The sequence below is a fragment of the Melozone crissalis genome, unplaced genomic scaffold (assembly GCF_028551555.1).
Source record: "Melozone crissalis strain CALT ecotype California unplaced genomic scaffold, PUWL_Pcris_2 ptg000005l_1, whole genome shotgun sequence".
NCBI lineage: Eukaryota > Metazoa > Chordata > Aves > Passeriformes > Passerellidae > Melozone > Melozone crissalis.
Genome location: NW_026535783.1, coordinates 19092918 through 19119864, shown reverse-complemented (window position 1 = coordinate 19119864; position 26947 = coordinate 19092918). Strand labels below are relative to the sequence as shown.

The 26947-nt window shown below is 41.6% G+C and overlaps 2 protein-coding genes across 2 annotated transcripts in view; one reads left to right on the top strand and one right to left on the bottom strand.

The window, feature by feature from the left end:
- Positions 1-21024, bottom strand: part of DTWD2 (DTW domain containing 2) — a 66367-nt gene extending 45343 nt beyond the window's left edge. Inside the window, exon 1 of the mRNA XM_054286149.1 lies at positions 20885-21024. Within this exon, the coding sequence (XP_054142124.1) occupies positions 20885-21024 (140 nt within the window). The remainder of the gene's footprint in view (positions 1-20884) is intronic.
- LOC128945449 (collagen alpha-1(III) chain-like) lies at positions 21023-22059 on the top strand. Its single transcript, XM_054289222.1, has 2 exons — positions 21023-21101; positions 21215-22059. Exons 1-2 carry the CDS (start codon positions 21023-21025, stop codon positions 22057-22059), a joined length of 924 nt encoding a protein of 307 aa, XP_054145197.1.
- Positions 22060-26947: the final 4888 nt, after the last annotated feature.

The window sequence follows — 26947 nt, the reverse complement described above, 5'->3', positions numbered from 1 at the left end:
GAAGAAAAGTAATTCCTTCCAAGTATCTGGTAGCTTATGCATAATTTCGAACTTCTCTTCTATTTTGCATTATCATATTTTTCACAGTGGTTTTCAGCATGAAGTAAATAGTACAAGAGATTTTGTCCCCATCATCAGTAGCAGTAGTAGTACATATTGAAGACATAGTATCTGGAGAATTACCAATTATGGGTGAAGTGGCTTTTATGGAGATGTTTACAACACTACAGTGACACGCAATTATACTGGAAGAATTTTAAGTTAATTTGGATATTTCCTTTAGACTTTGACACTACAATAGGAATGTTTAGGTTACCCAACAAAATTAGTAGATTCTTTAGTACAGTATGTGTATGAACCCTGTAAGAGTATGCTATCCTTAATGAGTGACCTTCTGCATATTTTTATGCTGAAAGTATGCAGAGAAAAATCAATACATTTCAGAAATGTGGACAAAGGCAGCACAAACCTTATTAAAGACTTTTAAACTGTGTTGTGTTCTCATGTGTCCATTTCCCAAGGCAAATAACCTTTCTGCCTGACCAATTAAATCATAAATAAAGGACAAACAATTTAGCTTGAGAATTTTTTTTTCAACCTGGTATGTTCACAGCAGCTTTACAAGCCTAATCAAAACATATCCAATGCAACAAATATCTTCTAGTGCTTTAGAAGACAAAAGGTACAAAGAAGAAAAGAAAAAAAATATCCACAGTGTATCATTTTCTGAACTTTTAACAAGAAAGCAGACTTTGGCAGGCAGCTTTCTTTGTAAATAACTTAAATTAACAAATCAATATTTGAAAATTCTTTTCAAATAGGAGAAAATTCTTTCAATAGCTTAACTGTTTGCATTAAAGCTGGCTGTGGTTTCCACTGGAATTAATAGGAGTAAATAAATAAAATAGAATTTAGCTTATGCAGCACTGCAGTCATTACAGAAAGGCCAGGAAAGCAAAAAACTAATGAGCCTGAGATTGTTGACATTTCCATGCATCTTGGCTCTAGAGTCTGGCAAAATACCTGGCACCCTGACAAGCTTGATGCCAGACAGCTAGCAGAGCTTTAAATCTGTTGAAGAAGGTGAAGCAGTAATGGCATTTAAATTGTGCCATTGAGACATTAAGAAGTTAAACTCAAGTCTTACATTGCCAGCTTGTAATTCTCAATCTGTTTCACGAGCTCAGATGCTACCACAAGAAAAGACAAAGCAGAAAGACTGTAACCAAAACATCTCATGAAAAAATCCTGAATTTCCCGGGAAGAGAGGAACCCATCAATCCAAGCAAGAAAGAGGAAAAAATTTAAAAAAAAAAAAAAAAAAAAAAAAAAAAAAAAAAAACATTTTCAACAATACAGCACCATCATCTTGGGTCTGGTAGGCTTGGTAGCCCCTCACATGCCTGCATAAAGAGCCCCTCTGCACATGACTCTCAGAAACTGTGGCTGACTCTCCCTCTTCTTCTCAGTCTGGTAGCTTGCTGTGAGGGAACACAGGCTCTTTAGCACCCCATGTATAATAAAGGTTCATAATCAAAACTTATTTAGTGAGACAGGGAAGCTGAGATTACGACACTGCTACAGGAGCCACTGACAGTACATTCCAGTTGCAGTGAGGGGTTAAAACAGCAACTGAAGCTGCCTAAATGCAGTCTACAAATCTCAATCTTCCTGCACTGTTGTCTCGTTATTTCTTGTTTATTGATCAAAAAAGTTCATTGATCAACTTTTCATTAAGGGTAATATTGCAAAAATCTATCCAGCCAAGAATAAAAACTTCTAACACTACATTTCTAATTCCCAGCTTATGGGGGTTTTCAGTTTTAAATTTGAATTACATGAGCAACAGTATCTTCAAAACACCTTGACCAAGTTTCAATAAAACTGCCCTTTCTATCTCCACAATAGGAATAGGTAATTTCACATTTGAAATATAGGTCACTCATGCAACTTCACCATAGTATTTTAAACACAGAACCAATTGAAATATGTACTTTATTTTTTAATAACAAAACCAAGTCTGAGTCCTAGATTGAAACAAGCAGATGAAAAAAGGGAGTTAAATTAAAAGCTCACTTCTGCACCAAATGAAGTCAAAGGAATTCTGTAGGTGATTTTTAATGAAAGCAGAATCAGTTCCCACACATATTTCAGAAGTTAAAAGAGCTAAATTGTTATGTCTCTCAATCCACACAACAATGCTATATTCTGTCATTTACAGCTATGAATTTAACCTTTACTCCTTTCAAAAAAAATCTTAAACTCTACTAAATGAAGGTATTGTTATAATTTATTACAGTAAAACAGCACAAACAGTATTCCCTTCCTAAATGATATTTAGCATTAACATGATAGTAGATAATGTCTATCAGACAAAACTCCTTTAAAGAATAGATATTCCTGTTAAAAGAAAGATTCTGCAACCTATCTTTAACTGAACGCAAGCAAAAACACAGTTACTAGAGTATATGACAAATAAACTGTATGGGGGAAATGGTTAAATATTAAATAGAATAGTCAATAAAAGTATTCTAATATAATATTCATTTTTGCCATAGATGGTAGAAGAATGGAGCTGTGTTTAGACACTCAGAAAACTTCAGTATAACTCAACAATATAAAACAATACCAAAAAGGCTGTGTGCAATGTTCTGTTCATACTTCCTGATGCCACTTAGCTGTGAGAGCACTTTAAATGCCACACTGCACTCTAGTGTCCTTTTTATGGAGAACAGCAGTTCTGCCAAATACACTGCTTCTGATCTAGCATCTATGTTATTAAAGAGTAGTCAGTTTCCTGATATAATGTAACAAAATAATGTATTTTAAAACAGCATACCTGTTATTTAAAAGTAAAAAGTTATTTCTTTAAAATATGTTGATTTTTACAGAATACAGAGTATCTCTTTTATTTAACCTGGCATCGAATTCATTAAGCCATTCTAAAACATTTTCCAGATACTGGAAGACGTTGCTTTTATAAGGTAAACAATCAATTCAGCACAATTTTTTTTTAATGCGTAATATAGCAGTCACCACATCAAACCTCAGAACCACAGTGATTTTTACCATTTAACGTGCTTTGCAGGCTTCAGGCCCTAGGAAAAAATACCCCACAATAATGTTTTCTTTAAAACAAGAAAGTTAGAGGTCTGTTGCATAGATGAAACTTTCTTGTGTAACTTGGAAACATTAGTTTTATTACTAGTGTAGTATATATTTAGCAAGCATGCTTATAAAAGTTAACAAAAAACAAGGTTAGACTGTGCTTGAGTACCCCATTAAGAAATTGACAGGAATAAGAAGGATCACAACAGCTAATAGCTAACTTTGTGCTCATAAAAGTATCATGGTCTGAGAGGCCACTAGTATTAACTTAAACAGTTAAATAGTAATAGTAATAGTAAAAGTAAATAGTAAATACTAAAAAGCTATAAACAGACTCATAAAATAATTCAGAACTGGACAGCTTTGGACTCAAAGCAGACATAATTTCAAAGGCCTTGAGCTAACTGATGTTAGCCTACCAGAGTCTCACCAGGCAACCAGCTTTAGCATTTAGCCACTCTCAGAAAGTTAAATTCGTTTTTTGTGAAGCTGAAACACAGCTACACTCTGATTGAAACTGGCAGGACAGGGCCTCTTCTCCCACCAGGGGATGCTGCTGGGCCACGCTTGCCCTGCTGCCCGCCTCTGCTGCATGTGGCTCCCTTGCAGGCCAGTACGCAGGCTGACAGTGACACCGGGGTCGTTTAGCCCCGGGAACTGAGCCTCGAATGTGCTGAATTTCCTGGGGTTCCTCATGACCAGACAGCTGTCAGTGTCTCTCCGAACGGCAGCTCTAACCTCCTGCAGGGAGGCAGGGCTGTGGCCTGCACGGCTGCCTTCACCCCGCCCGCCGGGGCCCTGGGAGCACGGTCAATGGCGCTGCCCGCAGCATAAGCCCCCACAAAGACCTCTCCTGCTTTGAACTGCGGGTTGCTTGAGCTCAACAGGCCGGGAGGCTCTCTTTATTTAGTTTATTTTGTAAACCTATTACCTAGTCTGTATATTCCCAGCTTGATTTATGTAGAAAGGTTCCAAACACTCCCTTAATATTCTTAAATTCAGACCAAGGTAACCACCCCCTACTCCAGAACCAGAACCTGTCATCATGGTTACAGACAGTTAAATCCATTAACCAGTTTGTCAAAAAAGGGTGTGCTCCTCTTCCATTTGTCCCCTACCCACATTTGTTTTAGTGGTACATGACTTCATTAGGCCTCTGATATTGCCCCTACTAAATTCCTCCCGACCCCTCTCCCAACAGGTACAAAATCTGCATTTGCCAACGCGAACAGAATACAAAATGAAAGCAGTGGCTCAGAACAGAGTTACATTAAATCATAACCAAATTAATAGACTTTGACAGATTATATCCACTGTACCATTATAAACATCAAAGACATCACTGAAGCGGTTTTAAAGACTTAAGCTCCATGATATTTGGGTGCCTAGATATCTTTAAAACCACTTGAGTTTAAAGCACATATTCATCAGCATCCCTGTTCACTTTTGTAAGGCATAGGTGTGAGTGGGCTTGGTGCACACGAGGTGTTATTTTTTAACCTACATGGAGATGACATATTCTAAAAGGCACTTAACATCAACTTAATACACTGTATTAGCTGCCTACTTTTCATGCATTAGGATTTTAAAAAGAACTTTGATGATCAAGGAGAATTTAATATAGTCTCCAGAAGAATCAGCACAATTAGAATTCATTGATATTTCCTTGGTATTTTAATGAAGAAATTTCCTATTAGAAAGTAAAATTAACAAGCCCTTCTATTAGAAACAAAATAAACTATAATGATTTTACAGCCTTATAGCTTCATTTGTTGAAAATTCTAACAAATAGAATTTCTGAAGTTTCTAACCAAGAATTCTAATAAATCAAGGGAGAGGGAAGAAAGGCAGCTTATTCCTAAATTGCTTAAGTGTAATACTGAATTCAAAAATACCAGGAAAAACAAGTTCCATACAACAATTCCATTCATAAAATTGAATTGGACTGCTACTGTTTCATATAAATAGCAAACCATAAGAACCTCGGAATCATAATTCTGAAACTTTTTTAGATCATCCTTTTTTATAAAATACCACTATCTTGATTTACCACTTTACAGCTGTTAAGAATACAATCCATTGTTAACAAAACTAGCCTTATCTCTAATTAACTTTTCTGCCAGTAGATTTCCTCAGACTGTTTGGCATCCGTAATTAACCCATAAACTCTAGGTGCTTTTTAGATCAGGAGTATTTTCGTTCCACTATCTGACAAAAGCATCAAAACATTGAATTCCTGAACATGTCATATTCATTCTAATTTAACCCACTTATTCTCTTCCTAATGCACAATTTGCCTACTTTCAATTTCATTAAACTGGACTTTTGGAATAAATAATTGGCTTTGTGAATGCTCCTCTAACTGCCTCTGAGATGAAAGGATTCAAGAAAGAGTTAGGGAATTTAGTTGAGGACCCAGTGAGCACGGCCAATCAAGTGGATCAATTCTTGGGTCCAAATATCTACACTTGGGGGAAGATGAATTCTATTTTAAATATATTATTTTCCCCAGAAGAGGTCCAGATGATTAGAGCTGCTGGCATAAGAATTTGGGAGAAAGGATAACCATCCAGGACCCCAGGTGCCATCAGGTGAACATAAATTGCCACTAATGGATCCCAGCTGGAACCCTAACTAGAAGGAAGGGAGGAGGGCCATGATAGAATATAGGTCTTTGATAATTCGGGGGATCAAAGAGTCAGTTCCCAAAGGAACTAACACCAAATTGGCATTTGAGCGGGCACAAGAGAAGAAACTCCTGCTACCTGGCTTAATTGCCTAAAGCGGAACTTCAACTGTGCTCTAAAATAGACCCAGACACCCCAGAAGGTCCAGTGCTACTAAAGGTCCAATTTGTTACCAAGTCTTGGCCAGATATATGGAGAAAACTGGAAAAGATTGAAGATTGGCAAGAGAAGGACATTAATGAGTTGAGAGAAGCATTGAAGGTGTATTTAAGGAGGGAAGAAGAAAGAGCAAAGGCCAAGGCTAGGATCATGGTTGCTGTAGCTAGAGAAAGTGTGGGGGCAAGAAACTCTATCCAACGATCCAAAGATTATGTGATCATTTCCTAAGAAATAACCTGGGCATAGGTGTATATGGCCTGGCAAAAGCAATTACAAAAGAGTGTTTAATTTGTCAAAAAGTAAACCAGAAGGTTATGCGAAAGGTAGCACCTGGAGGGAGGGCATTAGCTCTAAGACCTTTCCAGGGCATACAGATAGGTTTCACTGAGATGCCCTCAGTGCAGGGATACAAATATTTACTGGTTATAGTAGATCATCTCACCCATTGCGTGGAAGCCTTCCCCACAAAAAGGGAAACAGCCCAGGTCGTGGCAAGAGTGATCTTGGAGAACATTATCCCCAGATATGGTATGGTGAACACCATAGACTCAGACCAAAATCCACATTTCATGGCCCAAACATTGCAAAATATAATCGAAGCTTTAGGAATGAAATGGAGATTACATACTCCGTGGCACCCCCAGAGTTCTGGGAGGGTAGAGCGGATGAACAAAACTCTCAAAAATGTATTGACTAAATTGATCGAAGAAACAAAAATGAATTGGCTAAAGTGTTTGTCCCTAGCGCTTTTGCGCATCAGAACAAGACCCCGGTCTGATATAGGGATTTCACCCTATGAAATGATATTTGGACTGCCATTCTTGTTAACACCCTATAGCACAGGAGACTACTTGGAAGGAGAAGAAGCTACCCGAAAATATTTAGAAGTCATTGGAAGAACCCTGGAAGGACTTAGAAGAAGAGGATACCTCTCCCAAACTTCCCCTCTGGACACAAAAGTACATGACATTAACCCAGGAGATTGGGGTTTGATAAAATCCTGGAATAGTGGACCATCTATGCTTAAATTTGAAGGTCCCTTTCAGGTATTCCTCATCGCTAACTTGGCTGTGCAGACCAGAGAAAAGGGTTGGACCCACATCACGAGAATAAAAGGACCAGTCTCACCTCTGGGCACTGGACAGGATTCAACGTCAGTTTCTCCCTCTGGCATTGGACCAGATACCACACCTCTCTCACCCCCTACTCCGGACAGGATTCAACCACATCACGAGTTAATTCACCTGAATATACCATTATAAAAGGACCGAAAGACTTAAAGTTGACTCTAAAAAGGAAGAGCCAAAAAGACTGATGAACTGAAAAGAGTTTGGTATCAGAACCATACCGTATCTTAAAGTGTTATAAAACAGGTCTGTGTTTAAGACAGGTCTGTAAAAAGGTTAAAGACTGTTAAGTAATTCTGATTAAGTTCTCTCAACTTAGTACCAAAGACTCCAGGTTAATCTTCTACAGAGTGCTCCCCTAGGAGAAACTAAATTAGGAAAGACAGACCAAGAGAGGTTTAACCAGAGAAGTAGGTAGAAGGGACTCTAAAGAGCTTGAAGGCTTTTTCTTAGTAAAAGTCCCCAAGAGGCAAGGCCGGGTGGGCAGGCTGTGCAAGATGACCCATACCGGACTCTTGGGAAGGGCAGTAATGATGGCTCTGATTGCTGGTGGTGCTCTGGGGTGAGCAATCCGTGCAGTGAGTGCTACCAACCCCTCTATGAGGAAAAAGAAATTCCTTGTCAAGAGTCCACATCAATTTTAACCCTAATTGTGTTAACCTCTCCCAATTGGTCCTTTGTCAAGAGGACGAGAAAATGTATTGGATAGCCTGGAATACCACCACTTTTAGAGAGCAACCCCTGGGACAGTGCCCTGTAGGAGAAGCCTGGTTGTGCTTTGAACATGATGTTACTGAAGCAAGCCTGGTGGGTCTGGTCAGAGAAAGAGATAGTAAAAGCAATAAGAAAACAAGACCAGTTAGAGATACCCCGAGGTAAGAATCTATTCATGGATTCAGTGGAAAATATCAGCCAAAAATTGAATCTAACTAATTGTTGGGTTTGTGGAAGTACCAGATGACCAAAATTTAGCCATGGAAAGGGATTAGTCTAAGGGTGTTAGAAATCTTAAACTGGATACAGAATAACCCAGAATTTAGTGTTACAGAGGTGAAGGGAAAAGAACAACGGGATCTGAAAGCAAGAATAATAAGAGAAAAAGCTATTTTAAGAAAAGGGAAGGGGTACTGTACGCCAGTAAGAAGAATGGTTTGTAAAAGGTATTTAGCAGTAAAAAACTCAGCTACCTAGAGGATCCCAGGAGATCTAAATAAATTTTGGTCTGTTGAGAAAAAAGAAGGGAACAAGTGCATCCACCATGAAGCACATGAACATTATGAGTGTGCTAAAAAAGGGATAAATCCCTTTTGGGGAATGAAAGAAATTTCTAAATATTGGGAATGCCCAACAGAAACTAAGAACACATTTTGAGGGGGCCCTAAACACCTGGCTTGGATTTGTGGTACTACAACATACACTAAATTGCCAGGAGACTGGTCTGCCAGTTGCACCATTGGAATGATAAAATCAGCTTTCTTTTTATTACTCAAAGAATCTGGATGAAGCTTAGGAGTCCCTACATGTTATGAACAAAAATTCAGTTGATTTTCTTCTGTGAGAAAAAAGTTACCACTACTGCTGGGCTGCTGCCTGTGTTATGGTAATTACGGGTCGTTGTCGTTAATGGTTGTTTTTGTATTAGTAAAAGCCCTGGCTAGGGCGAGGTAATGACCCTTCCCCGAGACAGTAACGGGTGGAGACCTTCCCGAACAGTGAGGAGAAGAGACCTGGGGGGGTGGGGGTGGTTATGCGGGTTATGCAAAGTGACTCCAGGACCAGCATGCTTTGTGGGACCCCGACTCCAAACGCACGAAGAAAACCCCAAAAACAACGAGCCAAATAAGAGTTGAGAGACTGGAGTGATGTCTGGACATGAGGAGCCGAGTGCTGAGCCTGCAGAGACGCTGAACACCTTCGGAGCCTCTCGCCCTGACCACGGGAGTCGTCCCCAGCGGTGAGACCAGGCCGACTGAGCCAGGAGGAATAACAACTGGAAGGGATCACCAGGCTCTAAAGGCCCCCACGAGGACCTGATCCCCAGCTCTGCTGCTAGTGGACAGAGCTACGCATGTCCTTCTCCTCTGAGTCGCCCTGGGAGAGGCGACGGGGACTGCAGCCCTGCCGAGCCGCCAAATCCTGAGCTGATCGCTTTTTATAAAGGCATTAAAAAGGAGAAAAAGTCTACTGGCCCTGTTTATTTCACTACATATGATGATTCAAGAAAAACCAAACGGAGGAGGCTAAGTGCAATAGAAATTGGAAGAATCCAAAGTTGTAAGAGCCAGGTTCGGATCCCAAGAAAAATTATCAAGACTTATGGCCCAGCCACTTGGGCTCAGGATGACTCTTGGGGTTATCAGACCCTGATATCCATGTTAAACAGAATCATCAGGCTTTAGGTAGTATTAGAGATGAAGACTGCAATCAGTAGAAACGTCTCAAACAAAGTAAGAAAACTAGCATGTGTAAGTAACCAAGAACAGACTCCTACACTTGATTCCAGTTGGTGGGATAACCTATGGACTTTCAAAATAGATTGGTGGAAAAAAGTAGCTTTCCTCACTGTGTTTATACTTGCTGGCTTGCTCGTTTTACCATGCTTTTTTTTCCTGCTTAATTCAAATGGTAACATCTGCCATGCAGACCATCCTAGAGATCTCTAGAAAATTAACCTGAAGAAACCAAAAAAAGTAATAAAGTTAAGTAACCATGATTACCAGAGTGCTCAAGAAATTTATAATCAATACAAAAAAATTAAAGAAGTTCTATGCTCATGAGTCAGAAATTGCAAGTTGATGCGAGCTTAAGTTTAAGCCCAATCAAAGAAAAAGAGGGGGACTGTTATAAGGAGAAAAGTTGCCCATTTTTTTTAAAGGTTGCAGAGTTCACAGGTTGAGCCAGTTGCTGCCAGGGTGGAGTTCAAACTGTTTGTTGTGGTAATCATCTGTTGTTAATAGTTTTTTGTTAACTACCTGTTGTTGATGGTTGGGAATTCCCCTTTTTGTTGAGTAGCACCCTGTTGCTTCCTGGAGGGTGGCACTGGATGGTGAAGAGGAGGGGACATCAGGGCTGGCATGCAAATGAAGAAGCCCCTCACCAAACCCAGCAAAAACCCTTAAAAACAATGAGCCAACACGGAACTGAGAGGTCGAAGTGATGTCTAGACGGGAGGAACAGAATCCAGTGTCTGCTAAGACCCTTTTCACCCCTCACCCTAACCTAAAGATGTTGGCTGGAAAGAGGACCTCAAATGTCAAACCAAAGAACTGGGAATCTCCTGGTGCTCTCATGAGGACGGACGCCCCAGCTCTGCCTGCAGACCAGCAGACAAAGCTGCATTATTCCTCCTCCTCCGTGCCATTCGTGGGAGCAGCGGTGGCGTGAGCATGACCTGTCGGCTCTTCCCACCCAAGCTGATTTTTAATAAAGGCATTAAAAAGGAGAACGATCTCCTGCCCTATTTATTTCAACAGGTATGCTTCTAGAAACAGCACAGACAAGTACTAGGCTGACAGATCCAGGAATCTGAACTGGAATTATTTATTCCAAGCAAAAAGCATTAGAGTTTTCGATGAAGAACATTTCAGCAGAGCTTGTGAAAAAAAAGTACAATTCTGTTAACCTTATAAAAGTGCCAAGTGAAAACTGAATCCAGTGTTCAAAACACAATTTGGCTTTTAAAAAATGAGAAAGGGACACACATTGCACAGGATAAGTGTGAATGGGAGATCAGGGGGTGGAATGACATACAGTAATTAAAAGGGAGAGAGAAGACTCCAACAATTATCACAGCTGAAAGGGAAAATAAACAAACAAAAAATTTCATCAATGAAAGAAATCAGAAAAAAATCAAGTGGAAGAAGTCAGATGACCCTGATAAATCATTCTCAGATTACTTAGAAGAAAAAATAAATTCTAAGAAATTCTAGGCATACTGTTTCAACAAAGGAAGAAGGTTTGAGTGATGCACCTGAAATGACAGGAAAGGTTTTTTAAAAACAAAATTCAAACTGAGGGAAAATGTAAAAAAAAAAAAGAAAGAAAAAACAGACAACAGGTAACTGAAAAGAATCTGACAGAATTAAGACCAATCAGTCACAGGATGCTCAGACAAGCTCTGTAGTACATTTCATAATAAATAACTCAGGGATATGTCAGGGCTGCCTCTCCTCAAAAGAGATAGCGCTGCAGCTGAAATTTACATATGTCAATATCAGACGTAAACCCCAGATAGCACATGAAAAATCACTGGATTTGTTGCACCTAAACCAACTTTTATTTGAGTATATGGATAACAGTCTTCAGCTACTTTGTAACCCCCAAAGAATGGAAAGTAAAATTCATCCTTTTATAGGTTTTTGCTTTGTGCTAGGTTTACAAAAATCAAAAGCAAATCAAGAAAAATAACCATTAGTATTTTTTAGTATTCCTTACAATTAAACTGGGAAGGCTTGATCAATGTTGAAGCATTTTTGACCTCTTTTACAATGCACTACCATCCCCAAGGAAAAGGTGTGCTTGGTGTAATTACAGAGTAGAAGCCAATCAAACACACTACATTTTTTTAACTAACAGAAGATGCAGTTCTTGTCTTCAGGTGTGCTCCTATTAACCTATAGCTATCCACGGACCATATGTGGCCAGCCTGATATATCCTCTTTCCTTTTTTAATACCAACAGATCAAAAAAGTATGCTAACCAAGTCAGCTGAGGCACAAAACCAGCACCCTAAAAACGTCACTACTCATCAATCTGATCACAATATAGTATGAAATTAATAAATGCCTTTGAAGTTCAGTACAGCAGAAATAAGTAACAGTGAAGTCACAAAATCTTTAGTTCACCAACAGCTCTGGCACCACTCAATATTGGTAATACACACCAAAGAAACATCACCATGAAAAACTACTGCATATACAGTAACTGCTAAACACAGGGAAAAAAAAAAAGAAAAAAAACAATGTTTAGCTTGATATTTATAATTCTAGCCAAGAGAAGATACAGAATTTAGTGACCAAACTATAATCATTTAAAGCAACATCACCAGAAGCATGTTAAGATTATAAAAGGCACTGAACTTCCAATCTAATGCTTGATAATTTTTCCACTTTAGCTATTCTTCTTGAAATGTGGTATAGATTACATATATTGTAGTTAATCAATTTCAAACAAGTTACATCTTAATTTGTAGTTGGTAAATTCCACATCTTTTTTACTACCAAGTACGCAAGTTCAAGACCCCCTCTTAACATTCCTCAAATCTCCTTGAGCATCTTCTATTGAAAATAAATAAAAACTTAAAAGACATTTGTGTCTATCAAGCAAAAAGGGTAATTCTTGAATGGAAGAAACTTCCAGGTTTGCTGTTCACGCCCCCAGTCGTATTCAAATTCCTTAGCCTCTTCAGAAGAGCTGACATATTACAGCATAAATATCTCTGCTTCTCCAGTGGCAAGAAAAGCAACATAACCACTTAATGCTGAAATAAACTTTCAGTTTTTAAAGTAATTTTCTGCTGTTGCAAAAATAGGCACTTATTGATAAAATAACCTGCAATCTGCTGTAAAACCATTCAGAAATTATCTTCTCTTAATGTCTTCAAGCATAAAACTCAAAACAATAATTTGTTCTGTGGTCTTGTGGCTGGATTCTCTGCTGGCAAGTGAAGTATTACCAGCTCCAAGACTGGGGGCAAGAGGCCACTAGCACCTTCTTGCTTAAGAACTTAACTCACTTTCTAGCTTTCTAAGTGCAGTGCTCCTGATCTCTCAATGCAAACACACGTTCCCCCAAGCTGGCTAAGAAAACATAAATCAAATAACAAAAAATACGATCATGGCAACAGAGTCCTTCTTGCTATTCACTTTGTTACAGGGCTGACAAAAACCTGGAGAAGGGTCAGACACATGACTGGCACCCAGGTCTCTCTTACCTTCTCAGCTGCCTATATACCTACACTTAGGGAAACAAAAACATATCTGCACATCTACCCTGATGAATTCCCTATTTATATAAAACTCACTAAATGCTGGGAATAAACACCTACAATACATTAAATCTTTGACAAATACTTCTAGCTATTTTTTAAAGAAATACTACCTATAGGTGAAAAGGCCTCAAATATTTTATCAGGCTTCTCTGCATTAAAATTAGCTTACAAAAGCCTCATTCCAGCTATTATGTCCCCAGGTTCGGACGACACTTTGGAAAACCTATGTAAGCAATTAGTGGGTCAACACAAGGATACAATAGAACTGAAAAGGCACAGTATTTTTTGAAAAGTAATAAATGTTACAAAAAAGTTACAAGACAGAAAATTCAGTTCCTTAGACCAAAAACCTATTAAGAGATAAATAATTTCTGATTCCTTCAGCTATACTGGAACACAGAGAACAATTTATTCACTCTTCTATTAGAAGCAACAGCTGAAAACAACCCCTTTAAAAAACCCAGTTCCTCTCTCCAGTTCTTCCTTTCTAAGCAACTGCCTCCTGCCAGACCTCAACTGGAGTTGTGCCACTTACAAAGTCCTTCTACAAAAAAATCTGAAAGCAAAATAAGACTTATTTCATCAACAGAATAATTTTTCACACATACTCTGGTAGACATATCCGCAAAATACTACTACTTACCAAAATATCTCTCTCAGCAAACGCTGAAGCTGCAGACTCTCTAGAGATAGCCACATAGACTACACTACATAGCATCTCCATAACGTAACTTTGGACTGTGATTAACAACGGAAAGCCAAATTCATGCTTACAAAAGATTACTATCTCTGGCAGTTTCTGTCTCATTTCAGAACAAAGTTTTATTACCAACTACTTGTGCTCTTCTGACAAATCTCATATTCACCACTGTCTCCTTACTGTCAGTGGTGGGTTGACCCTGGATAGGTGCCACATGCCCACCAAAGCCTCTAGCACTTCCCGCCTCAGTTTAACAGGGGGAGAAAATATAATGAAAGTCTCATGGGATGAGACAAGGACAGGGAGAAATTACTCACCAGCTACCAGAGGAGGTGAAGACTCAACTTAGGGAAATGGGTTTGCTATTAATAAGAGTAGGACAACAAGAACAAAACACAAATCCTAAAAACATCTTCCCCTGCCCCTCCTTTCTTCCCAGGCTCAGTTTCATTCCCAGCTTCTCTACCCTCCACAGTGTTGTGACTTCATCACACACTCTCTGCTACTCATTTCTCTGCAAGGAGAGGATTCTTCACAGTCTTCCCCTGATCCAGAGTCCCTTCCCACAGGAGACAGCCCTCCACAAATGTCTCCAACATGACTCCTTCCCCTGGCTCCAGTTTTTCATGAACTGGCACCAGTGTGGGTCCCTTCTACAGGATATCAATCCTGCCAACAAACCTGCTTCCATGCAGGTTCTTTGCCTTACAGGTCCCGCCAGGAGTCTAATCCAGCCATGCTTCCCACAGGACCCCAGCCTCCTTTGGGCATCCACCTGCTTGGGTGTGGGGCTCTCCAAGAGCTGCAGATGGAGCTCTGCTCCACCACAGATCTCCATGGGCTGTGGGTGGACAGCCTGCCTCACAATGGTCTTCACCATGAGCTGCGCTGCTGCCATCGCTCAGCCTTGCCATGCAGCGGATCCTTCTTGGAGCACTCTGCACGTTAAGGGAGCTGGTTGACACTATTACAAGGACAGTTTTGATGATCTCCAGATAAGAGAGGTTGCTGAGGTCTGAAAGAAAGCTAATGTCACTCCTCTCTGCAAGAAGGTCCAGGAAAGTACAGGTCAGTCAACCTTACATCAACCCCTGGTAAGACAGTAGAGAAAATCTTCATGGAAACCATTTCTAGACAAACAAAGAAAAAGGATATTGAGAGTAATCAGATGGATCTAGAAAGGGAAAATCCCATTTGATCAACTAGATGGCCCTCTATACTGCAGTGAGTACCTTGGTGGATGAGAGGAAAGCAGTAGATGTTGTTCACCTCAGCTTTGATAATTCTTCTGACAGTGTCTCACCCTCCTAGACAAGCTGATAAAGTACCTGGATAAACTAACAGTGAAAAGAACTGGCTCAAAGCCAGGTGCTGAGGGCATGACCAGAGGGATAAGGTTCAGCTGGAGACAAGCTGCTAGTGGACTACTCCAGACATGGATACTGGGCTAACACCATTTAAACTCTTCATCACTGACCTGTATGCTGGGACAGAGCATGCCCTGAGAAAGCTCACAGCTGACAGGAGTGGCTACTACAGGGCAGTATGGCCATCCAAAGCTGTGACTGATAATAAAAAAACCCTTTCAAGAAAAAGTTCAGAAAAAAATGTAGGAAGACACCTTGGCTATCACAAAGGAAGCTGGACTTATTTCAATACAAAGGGACTGGAAGGTGGCCTTTGCTTTAGATAAACTTCTCAAACAGCATCAACTGTTTGTGTAAATGGCCTCCACCCAGAAAATCAATAGAGATAATTATCTTCCTGACCCCAAGAAAATCAATAGAGACAATTATCTTTCTGACCAGCCAGACCAGTATGGAAGAAGTATTTACATGGCTTAGCATAGTACAAAAGCTGAACAAACACAAAATGAACTTCAAGAAGAGCAGTGGGTTTTAGGTGGATTGAACCCATGCATTCCCTTCTGGTAACTGAGGATGGACAGTGCACATCTAGAAGAACCCTGTCTGGGGATATTGGCCTCTGGCAGGATGGATCTTTACAGACTGGAGAACTGGGCTAGAAGGAACCTCATGGAATTTCAACACAGGTAAATGCAAAGCCTCAGGCACCAATACACCCTTTGGAACCAAGAGCTAGCTGGAAAACAGCTCTATAGAGAAGAAACTGGCTAGAGAAGAGAGGCTAATAATGAGCCAGCAAACTAACTGTCCTTGCCCTTGACACAAAGGCCATCAATAGCAAACTGGGCAGCATTTAACACTGCTGCCTGGAGGTCAAGAGATGTGATCCTTCCTCTCTACTCAGCACTACTAAGGACATGTCTGGAGTGTTGGGTCCAGATTTGGGCCTCCCAGAACATAACAAGCTTATTGGAGTAGGTCCAGCACGCAGCTAAAGATGACTATGGGACTGGAAGTTTTTGAACAAGAAGAGGCTGAGAAATTGGACTCTTTGTCCTGGAAAAGAGAAGACTAAGGAACACGTTATCACTGTGTATAAATGACTGATGGGAGGGAATGAAGATGAAGCCCTTCTCAACAGCACCCACTATCAGAGCAAGAGGCAAAGCACACAAGTAAACTAAGAAACTCCATCTGAACACAGATGGAATAAAACACTGGGAGAAATTCCCAGAGCAGTTGTGCAGTCTCCGTCCTTGGAGATATTCAAAACCCAGCTGGACACAATCCTGGGCAACCTGGTTTAGCTGATCCTGCTTCAGCAGGGGTCTGAACCCAAGGTGATCTCAAGAGATCCCTGCCAACCTCACCCATTCTGTATGTAAGATTCTGTGATGTAAGCAATGATGACATGACAGAGTGACCAGGCTACAGCCCCAGCTGGGTATGTCAGACAGTGAGCATGGTAATTGACAATTATGTCCTCATAGGAAATGGGTATTCATCTGCACACAGCAATAACAAAAACATGCCAAACGGAAAAAATCATCCCGAAGTAGAAGCAATAAAAGGCTATGAAGCTATTTTCTTTCAACAGCCCTTGTTAAAATACTTAATGCAAGCTTATTTCACTTTCTGCAACTGCTACTCAAACTTTAAAAATTCATGTTTGCACCTAAATACCATAACAGCGTGTTATAAAGCAAATGCATATATTTATAGTGTTGAAGAAAGCCCAAATTGCTTCTTCAGACTCAGCCTTTATATGATGTAACAGAATTATTAACAAATATGTGAGACTTATAAAAGAACATTACATTTTTCCTCAAAATAAGAAGCAGCACCATGTCAGCAGAAGTCATCATTGAATTATCAATGCTATCAACAGCTCTCATAGCACTCAAATTCACCGAAATTATTTTAGATATAGGCAAAGGGAGTATTTATATTAAAGGATTAATGTTACTCCTTTTCTTGCGCCTCACCCTTGAAATACATATACAGCAGCACAGCACATACAATAGCAGAACCGAGAAAATACCAGTTGTTGTTAACCCAACTCTACAACATAAACCCATCCTGCAAATATAGAGGACTGTTACCAGGGGGCATTTGTGATGGCCTACATGACACCTAACAACGTCCAGATTATAAATAATACAGTTTAAAGTCATCATTTCTCCTAAAAATATTACCCAGAAGTTCTCCTATAACAATGGAATTTTCCTATGTACAGTCAAGATTTTTGGCAAGAAGTCAATTCATGGCTCTTGTACTAATAAAAGGCTTTTTCCCCAACAGAACACCATATATCTAGAAAACAATGAAATCTGACCCACAGAAGTCCACAATTTCAAAATGTTAAATTACTATCAGCATCACACACAAAGTCAAATTGTTGTCCTACATTACTTCAGTTGTGGGGCCTGCTCATTTTATTTTTCAAGCTAATAGCAACTTGAAAATTATTTGAAACCTATTCTCCTATTAAAATGTTTGGGTGTGGGGCTTTAACTTGAAAGCAAGTTGAATACTTAAGTTAGCTGTGAAAGCCTTAAGAAATTATTCATTCAAAGTTCATCACCACTAACCTTTTGGTTTTGGCAGACAGACTACGTATTAAATTCTCTCCTCAAGAATAAAACAGTATGATGTACATACCTCATTTGCATCAGCTGCTTGCCGTCTGAAACACCAATCATAATCAGGGTCTTTTTTAACTTTTTTTTTTAACTGGCACTTACACACACAACACCTTCAAAATGTAAAATTGTATCACATTATTCCATTCAAATTTTCCCCCATAAGCTATTGCAAATGCTAATATTTTCCCCACCACCACCACAGGCAATAGAAAGTCTCCAACATATAACACTTAGAAACATCCTGTCCCTTCAGGACACTCAAGTGACATTCACATTATCCAAAATGAAAACTTATCTACCTTACTCCCACATTTCTATTTCACATCTTGACTGACTGAGCACTTGTTAGCAAGTTGTCAATCAGCTGTCTTGCCATTTCTAAAAAAAATCAGAACCTGAAAAGAACTGAAGTCAGTTCCCTTGAGAAATCACCAGATGATGCTAAAGAGAGCCCACACTTCCATGCTTTTGTACAGAATTCAGACCTAAATCACATTCATTAAGGAAGGTTGTAACAAAAATCCAGAGTTCAGAAAATTAAGGAAGTCAATTAAATATACCTGGCCCCAGCCCAACACGATACTGTTAAAGGTAATATTGCTTCCTGTGAGGCACCCTAAGTTTCAGCATTACCCACTTCAACTCCAAGTCATGCCACAGAAAGTCATGACCAATGAAAGCAAAATTTAGCTACAATCCTGAAGAATAGCATGGAGGGGATACACTGCAAAAATACACTGGATGTACAAATTAGTCTTGCATTGTTACCACCACAAAAAAAAAAAAAAAAAAAAAAAATTCCTTTTCTCTTAAAAAGTAGCTCTGTGGTCTTTTCATCCTCCTTGGTTTCTCTGCCCCTACATTTCTGTCAGTGTCTGTGCTCATTGTTCCCGTGCTCCTCACAAGGAGATGTAATTCATCCACAGCTCTTTAGGAAGATGATGTTTCAATATTCTGCATGGTAATGAGGAGCTGGACAAATATTTTGCATCACATTTACTATGAAAAAAACAGAGAGACACCTATTCTAGAAATCATCTTTGTATGTAACTCATCAGAGAATCTGTTCAAAATTTAAGGACCTGAAGTAGATATTGTGAAACACACTAATAAAATAAACAACAATAACAGAAGTACTGTTCAGGCATTTTAAAAGAACTCAACATTAAAAAGCTCAGTAAGGGATGACAGTGGGTTAACTCTCACTCAGCCAATTCCTTGGCATGTAAGGACTAGAAATGCTGAGCAGTAAGCAACTACCACCAAAAAAAAAAACAAACCCCAAAAAAGCCCAAAAAAACCAAACTACTTCAACAAAGAAGACTGCTAATGTGAACAGAAACTTCAAATAAAAATATGGTTACTAGAACCTTACAAAAACACATGGTTTATATGAAAATAATTGGCATAGATTTAGGAAAAGGGAACCCTATTTTTCAGACCCATTTAAGATCTCTGAAAGAGTCAATAAATACAGAGTGCTGTAGCTAACAAAATCAACTCTGGCTTTCTCAAAGAGTTCCCAAAAGGTTACTAGGTAACTAAGCAGCTATAGGATGAGGAAGAATCCTTACAAATATAAACAGAAATGCATCACCCAAGGTCTAAATCTCCAGCTGGCTTGATCATACCTGGAATAATATGTGCAAGGGAGGAAGGTGGAAGCCACAGCCAAAATAAATTAAAAGATGATTCCTCCCCACTGTGGTTTGTAGGCCTGTGGTGTGTCCTTGCTAACCAGAGGTTGCTGATACATGGAATTGACATGAGTTCAAGGGGGACTGGAGAAATTCACATCAACAAACCCCCTGTATTTACTGGGGGATATTAGATATTACATCCAGCTCAAGAAGTTCTCTGAGCTAAACAGAAAAAGAGGGCAGCAAAAGGCAAGTGTTACTCACCTGCTTGGTTTTCATCTCTGAGCATCAACTATTGCTTATGACTACTTTTTCCAGCAGTGAACACTTACAAATACTATGACTTGCATGATACATATTTTTTATTACAACTTACATACAGGAAACTCTCCAGCAGCAAGCTTCTGAACTCTGACACTTGAAAAGAGACTGCAACTACACTGTCAGCAAAATTACATGCCTTTCCACTCATTTCACCAATGACTAGGAACAGATCAATCAGTATAGGTGCTGAGAAGCCTTTTTTCCCTGGCAGTTACTCACAAGCATTTCAGTTCAGGAACTTGTTCTTGCTTTACTAAAAGTACAGACATACATACATACATAAGCATACAATCAGAATGTGAGATATTTCTGGAAGACCGTTAGTCACTGTCTGCTTCAAAAAGACACCTGAATTCACAATTTGTATTAACCAATGCTTGAATGGATTTCAAAATTAGCCATAAAGCTGTAAGGTAAGGCTAGTTTTTCATTTTCTTTTGACAAAGCACCAAAGACTGCGCAGATGTACTAAGCCTCATGTGCCTCGCTGCATGGTATTGAGGGGACACATTGCTTCCCCTTTGCTTTTCCAAGGCGAGCATACAGAGAAAAGGTGTAGCACCATCTCTGTGTTGAGCCTCTAGGTATTCTCCACCACATTTACCGACTCCTTGGACAACAGAGTTAATTCATGTCATGTTACTGCTTCACAAGAGGTGAGTACATGCCTTTAGGACATGACGGCCTCAGGACAAGAGGCAACAAGCGGAAACTGACGCACACGAAGTTCCACCTGAACATGAGGAAGAACATCTCTACCGTATCTGGAACAGACTGTCCAGAGAGGTTGTGGAGTCTCCGTCATGGGGATACCCAAGAACCATGTGGATGCAATCCTCTGCCGTGTGCTTTGGGATGGCCCTGCTTGAGCAGGGGGTCTGCACCAGAGGACCCCGCGCGGTCCCTCCCAGCCTGACCCGTCCGCGACTGTGCGACGCCACAGGCGCTGGAGGGCGCACAGGGCGAGCGAGAGAGACCCTGCTCACACCGACCCGCTCGGTGCGGGTGTCCCTGAGGGCGACTCAGTCCCTGCCGAGCCACCGACCCGCGCCCGCCCGGGGCCTCAGCGCCGCCTCACGGCCAGCGGGGCGGGACCCACCGGCCCCGCGGCACCTCCGCGGCCCCACGCCCGCGTCACCTGCAGCGCCCGCACACGGGCCGCCTCTCGCAGCACTCCACCGGCAGCTCCCACAGCCCCTCGCAGCCCTCGCCCTCCCCGCCCGGGGCCGCGGCCGGGCCCGGATCCGTCCCGCCGCCGCCGCCGCCGCTCCCCTCCATGCCGGCGCGGCGAGACCGGGAGACCGCCGACCGCCAGGGGGCGCCATCCGGCAGGAGAGCGCGCGGCCCCCGCTCACGTGAGGAGGCGGCACCGCCCCTTCCCCGGGCCACGCCAAATAGGAGCGCGCGAAGCGCCGGCGGAGCCCCGCCCACCGGGGCGGTGCCAATGCGAGGGGCTCGCGCTCCGCAGCAGGGCACGGCCGGCAGGGGGCGCTGTCTGCGCGCGGCGGTCGCGGGGAGCCGCGTGGCCTTCCCGTGCGCTGCCGGGAGCGCGCGAGCCCCGTCCCGGCGGGAACGGGGAACCCAGAGCGGGACACGGGGAACCCCGGCCCGGCCCTGCCCTCACAGCACGGGCACCGGGACCGGGTGAGCCCCGTCCCGCCGGAAACGGGGAACCCAGAGCGGGACACGGGGAACCCCGGCCCGGCCCTGCCCTCACAGCACGGGCACCGGGACCGGGTGAGCCCCGTCCCGCCGGAAACGGGGAACCCAGAGCGGGACACGGGGAACCCCGGCCCGGCCCTGCCCTCACAGCACGGGCACCGGGACCGGGTGAGCCCCGTCCCGCCGGAAACGGGGAACCCAGAGCGGGACACGGGGAACCCCGGCCCGGCCCTGCCCTCACAGCACGGGCACCGGGACCTGGTGAGCCCCGTCCCGCCGGAAACGGGGAACCCAGAGCGGGACACGGGGAACCCCGGCCCGGCCCTGCCCTCACAGCACGGGCACCGGGACCGGGTGAGCCCCGTCCCGCCGGAAACGGGGAACCCAGAGCGGGACACGGGGAACCCCGGCCCGGCCCTGCCCTCACAGCACGGGCACCGGGACCGGGTGAGCCCCGTCCCGCCGGAAACGGGGAACCCAGAGCGGGACACGGGGAACCCCGGCCCGGCCCTGCCCTCACAGCACGGGCACCGGGACCGGGTGAGCCCCGTCCCGCCGGAAACGGGGAACCCCGGCCCGGCCCTGCCCTCAGCGCACGGTACCGGCACCGCCGGGAGGGACCGGCGAACAGCCCAGCAGGGCCGGAGCTGACAGCGCCCCGCTCCGCGAAGGCAGCAGCTCCTGGTGCTACTAGTACACTCGGGTGGGAGACTGAATTTTTAATACTGTTTTGTATTTTTTTTTTTAATCACAGACTTCTGGTTATTACCTAATTATCTGACCACTTAAATTGAGATTTTATTCCAAGTGCTGCAGAGTAGGACTTCGTGTGCCCTACATCCCTTACCCTCTGTCCCGGCCTCGCACAACTGTAGTGGAGTTTCTGCGGCACAAGACACAGTGTAAGTTATACTGTGGTCATGCTGCAGTTTACATTAGAAATCTACTGAAATATAGCAGCCAGTAGATTTCCACACAAGAGATCTTCTCCTGAAATTAGCATCTGCAGATGAGTGGGCTGGTTGTATTATTTCCTGTTTTCTGTTCTGTATCCAAAATAAACTGTATTGTGTTTACGTATTTACAATCATCAGACTCATTTGACATAATTCAGGCCTCCTGCTATTAGATTCATTCATATTGTGCAATACTCACGCACAACATTAACATAGTTTTGCTTTTAAGTGGTGTATTTTTGTACTATACTTTTTTATTTGTAGCTCAAATTTGTAGCACTAATTTTCTTGTGTAGCCATTGAAATAAATTTTCCTCACAAGATTGAAAAAAATCAGAGATCATTGATTCTGATGCTGGCTAAATACTGATACACTGTAAATTAAAAAAAAAAATTTAAAAGAACCACCAAAGAAATTTAAAAACACCAAAGAAACAAACAGAAAGAAAAAAAATCTAGGTAAAAAGGAAAATACCACTACGAAAATTCAAAATTATGAAGTTATCTATTGCTAGTATTATAGCCCACCTGATTTAGGAGAGGGAGACTAATGTGGGTGGTGGGGAAGGCTGAAACCTTTTTGTTAAGCTGAAAGCCTTATCACGAGGTAAATTGTTATAACCTATGAACAGCTTATTCAGGCCAGTTGTTAGAAGGATCACAGTTGTAGTGGACAGGACAAGGAGTATTAATGACTACTTTCCTAGTTCCACCTTACTGGGAAGGGTCCCCATGCAGGGCTACCAGCAGCAGCCTGGATATGCCTTCACAGCTTCCCACAAGTCTTCAAAGACTTGAATTTTTTATCTGCTCTGCTAAGTATAATCAGCCTTAAAAGAAAATTAACCATTGTAAACTGTTCTGGTCGGACCACACAAAGGAAAATAGATCTGCAGATAGAGATGCCTAAAATAAATGTAACAATAACTTGGTCTGAAGCAATTTTGTTGCCAAGGAAATGGGTGAACGTGGCAGCGAGTATCGAGAGGTTCGGGAGCCAGAGGATGCTTTTGTCTGTATGCACAGATCTGAAGAACAAAGTGAGTCAGTTGGATGGAAGGAAAATGGAAACATGAGATCAGGTTAGGATAACCTGACCATGGCTAAAAGCTAGGCTTGAGGACAGAGGGTTCCTGTTAGCAGAACATTGCTGTTCTGGATTACCAACAACAGTAGAAGGGATTAAAAGCCAGATGAACCCAACCAAATTTTTTTTTTTTTTTAAACAAAGCCACAGTTTGCTATATTTGTGTATTTCAATGCATCTTTTCTCACTAAAGTCCAAACAACTAAAACTTTGACACTAAATACTAATTTTTAAAAATTGGAAGCATTATTTTTTGGCCAAAACATCTTGTTTGAATAAGGAGGGATTTAAGAGGAAAAATGACTGTATATTGAAGTCTAAGACAAAAAGTAAAATATATTTTATGGCAGATCTTGTAATAATAATCTTTTGCAGGCTAATAGGGTATTTATTTTCACACTATCTTTTTAATGCATTAGTAGCTTGAGTATTCAATGTTCAGACTTGAGTGCAAATTAACTTGTCCACCATCATATTAGAAACCTGAGGAATTTGCACCATCTTCTTGGACAAATGTTTACAATTTGTAAACTCACAGACCTAAATGATAAGGTGACTGAGAGTTTCTTGCTTGCATTAAATACATTTGATGTACGGCACTGTTCCCTTTTTGGGATAATAAATGGTCACATGTTTAGTGACTCACTGTAGTGTGGAAAGTCCATTAAATTTTATGGAAAGTACCATTCTTCTGCATATCCAATCTCTACTGCATCTTTTATAAACCATTTCTCTTTTATTCTAGGATTTAGTATTTATTTTATTTTAGGGTTAGCCCTTACTGAGTAAGAACAAGTTACATTTTCTGCTGCTACAAGTCACCAAAAGTCCCTTCCTCGCCAAGAAGTTTCAATTTAATATACATTTATTTTAAGAGATAGAAAAAGCTATCAGGATTGCAGTCCTCAAAGAAGCATATTCAAATGGCAGGTGTAGTTTCCAGGGAGCTTTAGCCAGTTTAATTCCAAGCCCCATGTTTCTACTGGCTGGTTTGGCCCAGAGTTTCAAATACCAGTGTAAGTAATCTGAAATCCTGCTGGATACATCATATTTTTTCTTTTGTTTTCTTTGTGAAAGCTGTATCCTCATACAGAGTGTTCCTTCATGGCAGCTGACAGCTGTTGAATTCGGGCAGCTGTGGTTCATGTTTCCTGTCCATCCCCATCCTTGTCCATGCATTCAGGTGATGGATCCAGTGTTCAAGCCTGAGCTGTCTCACTGCACAGCCCCTGGTGTCAGCAAGAGGCACAGTCTGCGCCACTGCAGCGGGAGCTGGGAGCTTGGAAGCCGTGCTGAGCTAAACTGCTGCCTCAGGGCACCACAAATGAGCCTGGGGAACTGGCTGGCACTGAGAAATGTGCGCCAAGGGGAACAAGTTTGAGACAGGTGGACTGGGAGATGCTTGTACGAAAGCCGCCATGAAGAAGAGGGCTTTTGTTTGTTGTGCCATTCTGCCTCATTGCCTCACAACAGAAGACAGACAAACATCTTGGTGTTTGTGCAGCAGAATGGTATCAACAAAGCACCTTCTAAGCTGGTAACATGTGCAAACAGAAGCCCATGTGCAATATGGAAGAGTGTACTAGATAAGGGGGTTCCAGAGTAATGTTGGTAAATACCACTCAGGGTGGAAAAGGATCTCAGTGCAGGAGAAGTGTGGGGGTGTCTGAACTCAACACCAGAAACTGCTGAGTTTTGAGGAAGAGCTTGCTTTTTGTTTGACCTAAGCATGTACTGACCTGATTTGTCAGCTCACTTTTTTCCCAAGACAGGCCTTTTTGAAGGAAAAAGAATGTTTTAGTGAGAGGAGATAGCTGCCCAGAATAATCGTCTCCAACTTCCCACCAAGGACTTGGTGACTGTTGCTGGAGGTACTATATTTTTCCACGTGCACAGAGATACTGTGAGACTTAAGGGCAGAAATTGCCTGTGCCTGTCTCTATTCCAGAAGATTCTGTTCCATAACAGATTTGCAACACAATGATGAGAGTAAAGCACCCCATCTTACTTGTTTGCCTGGGCAGCTAAGGATTACATCCCAGGGAACAAAAAATAGAAACTAAAAAAAACAAAGAAACAAACAAAACAGAATACACACCAAAAATGGGAAAAAAAAAAAAAAGAAAGAAAGAAACCAGAACAAAAGAAACAAAAAAACAATGACAAAGATTTAACCATCCAGTATTAAAAAACTGATTACATGGTCAGTTTGTGTAAATGTGTAAATGTGTAACATTTATGTACAGTGCATATTGTTATCTCCGAGTCTTTTAACCTGTGGGCTTCAGACATTACTCATTATGTTTAAAGGCTTTGGATTTGTCTGTCATTTATGATAAGTCACTGCTTTGTAAATACTGACAGCAAGTGACTTGAGAAATGGAGAATTCATTTCAGCTATTTTTGTTACTACTGGGGGCTTGGAAATGTCCTTTACATAAACTAGAGAAACAGCAACAGCAATAGAAACATCCCATTTGCTGCTTATTTTTCCTTTGTATTTTTTTTTTCTGTAGACCCAAGAACTAACATTTGTGCAATCATGTCCAAAATGCTTTGCAGCAGTGATTATGCCTTTATTCTGCCTGATGAAAAGCCTTCTGCAGAGCTTGTTCTTTAGCACCTCTCTTCTACATATTTGCCAAAAAAAGAATACTTTCCATAGCCTCGTTTACTTCCCAGAGACACAGGATTTGGGGGATAATAATGTTTGTCCATTGAAACTTTCCTCACACCTTGCAGATACTCTGTAAGAACATGCAGTTAGGAACTATATTTGTGTGAGGAAATAGCTTAAAATAACATTCCATCCCAGCTGTCTCATGCCATCTCCTGTACATACACTTTTATTTTTGGCATACTACACAGATGAGTTACAGTGAAATAATGAGGGTGTGACTTTGCAAGGTAACTACTGCATTTCAAAACCACTGGTTTACATGTTTTCATATACTGTTAATACCAGGAAGTGTTCTTTCTCATTCTCCCTTGGGGATAATTGCCAGCCATTTTGAAAAAAATAGTAATGAAGACAATGATACTATGAGTAGAACATTATTTCTTTACTTGGTCTTAAGACAGTGAAACTTTTTAGTGAATCTGCATTGGAAATCGAGTGACGTTACATAAAGGTACTTACACAGTAATATTTCTCTTCCACAAATATGGGAAGTACTGGGTAGGACAAATATCAGTACAGACTGGAGCTTTGCTTTTGAAGTCTCACCCAGGTTAGCCTCAGTGGCTAATGTTAGCCTTACTTCGAAGAGAGAAACCCTAAGGAAGCCAAAGGCTGGTCTGCAGCTGTGCACTTTTGCAGTTACCATTCATCACTTGCAAATACATTTTACAGTGTTTACCTCACACAGATATACTAGCAGAGCCCCAAGCCTCTGGCATAGAAACAATTAGGCCAGCAGACATTATTGAAAGGCAGCTTTTGAACATTTTGGTTGCATTTGTCATGATAAAATGTTTCCAATTGGAAGGAAGATGG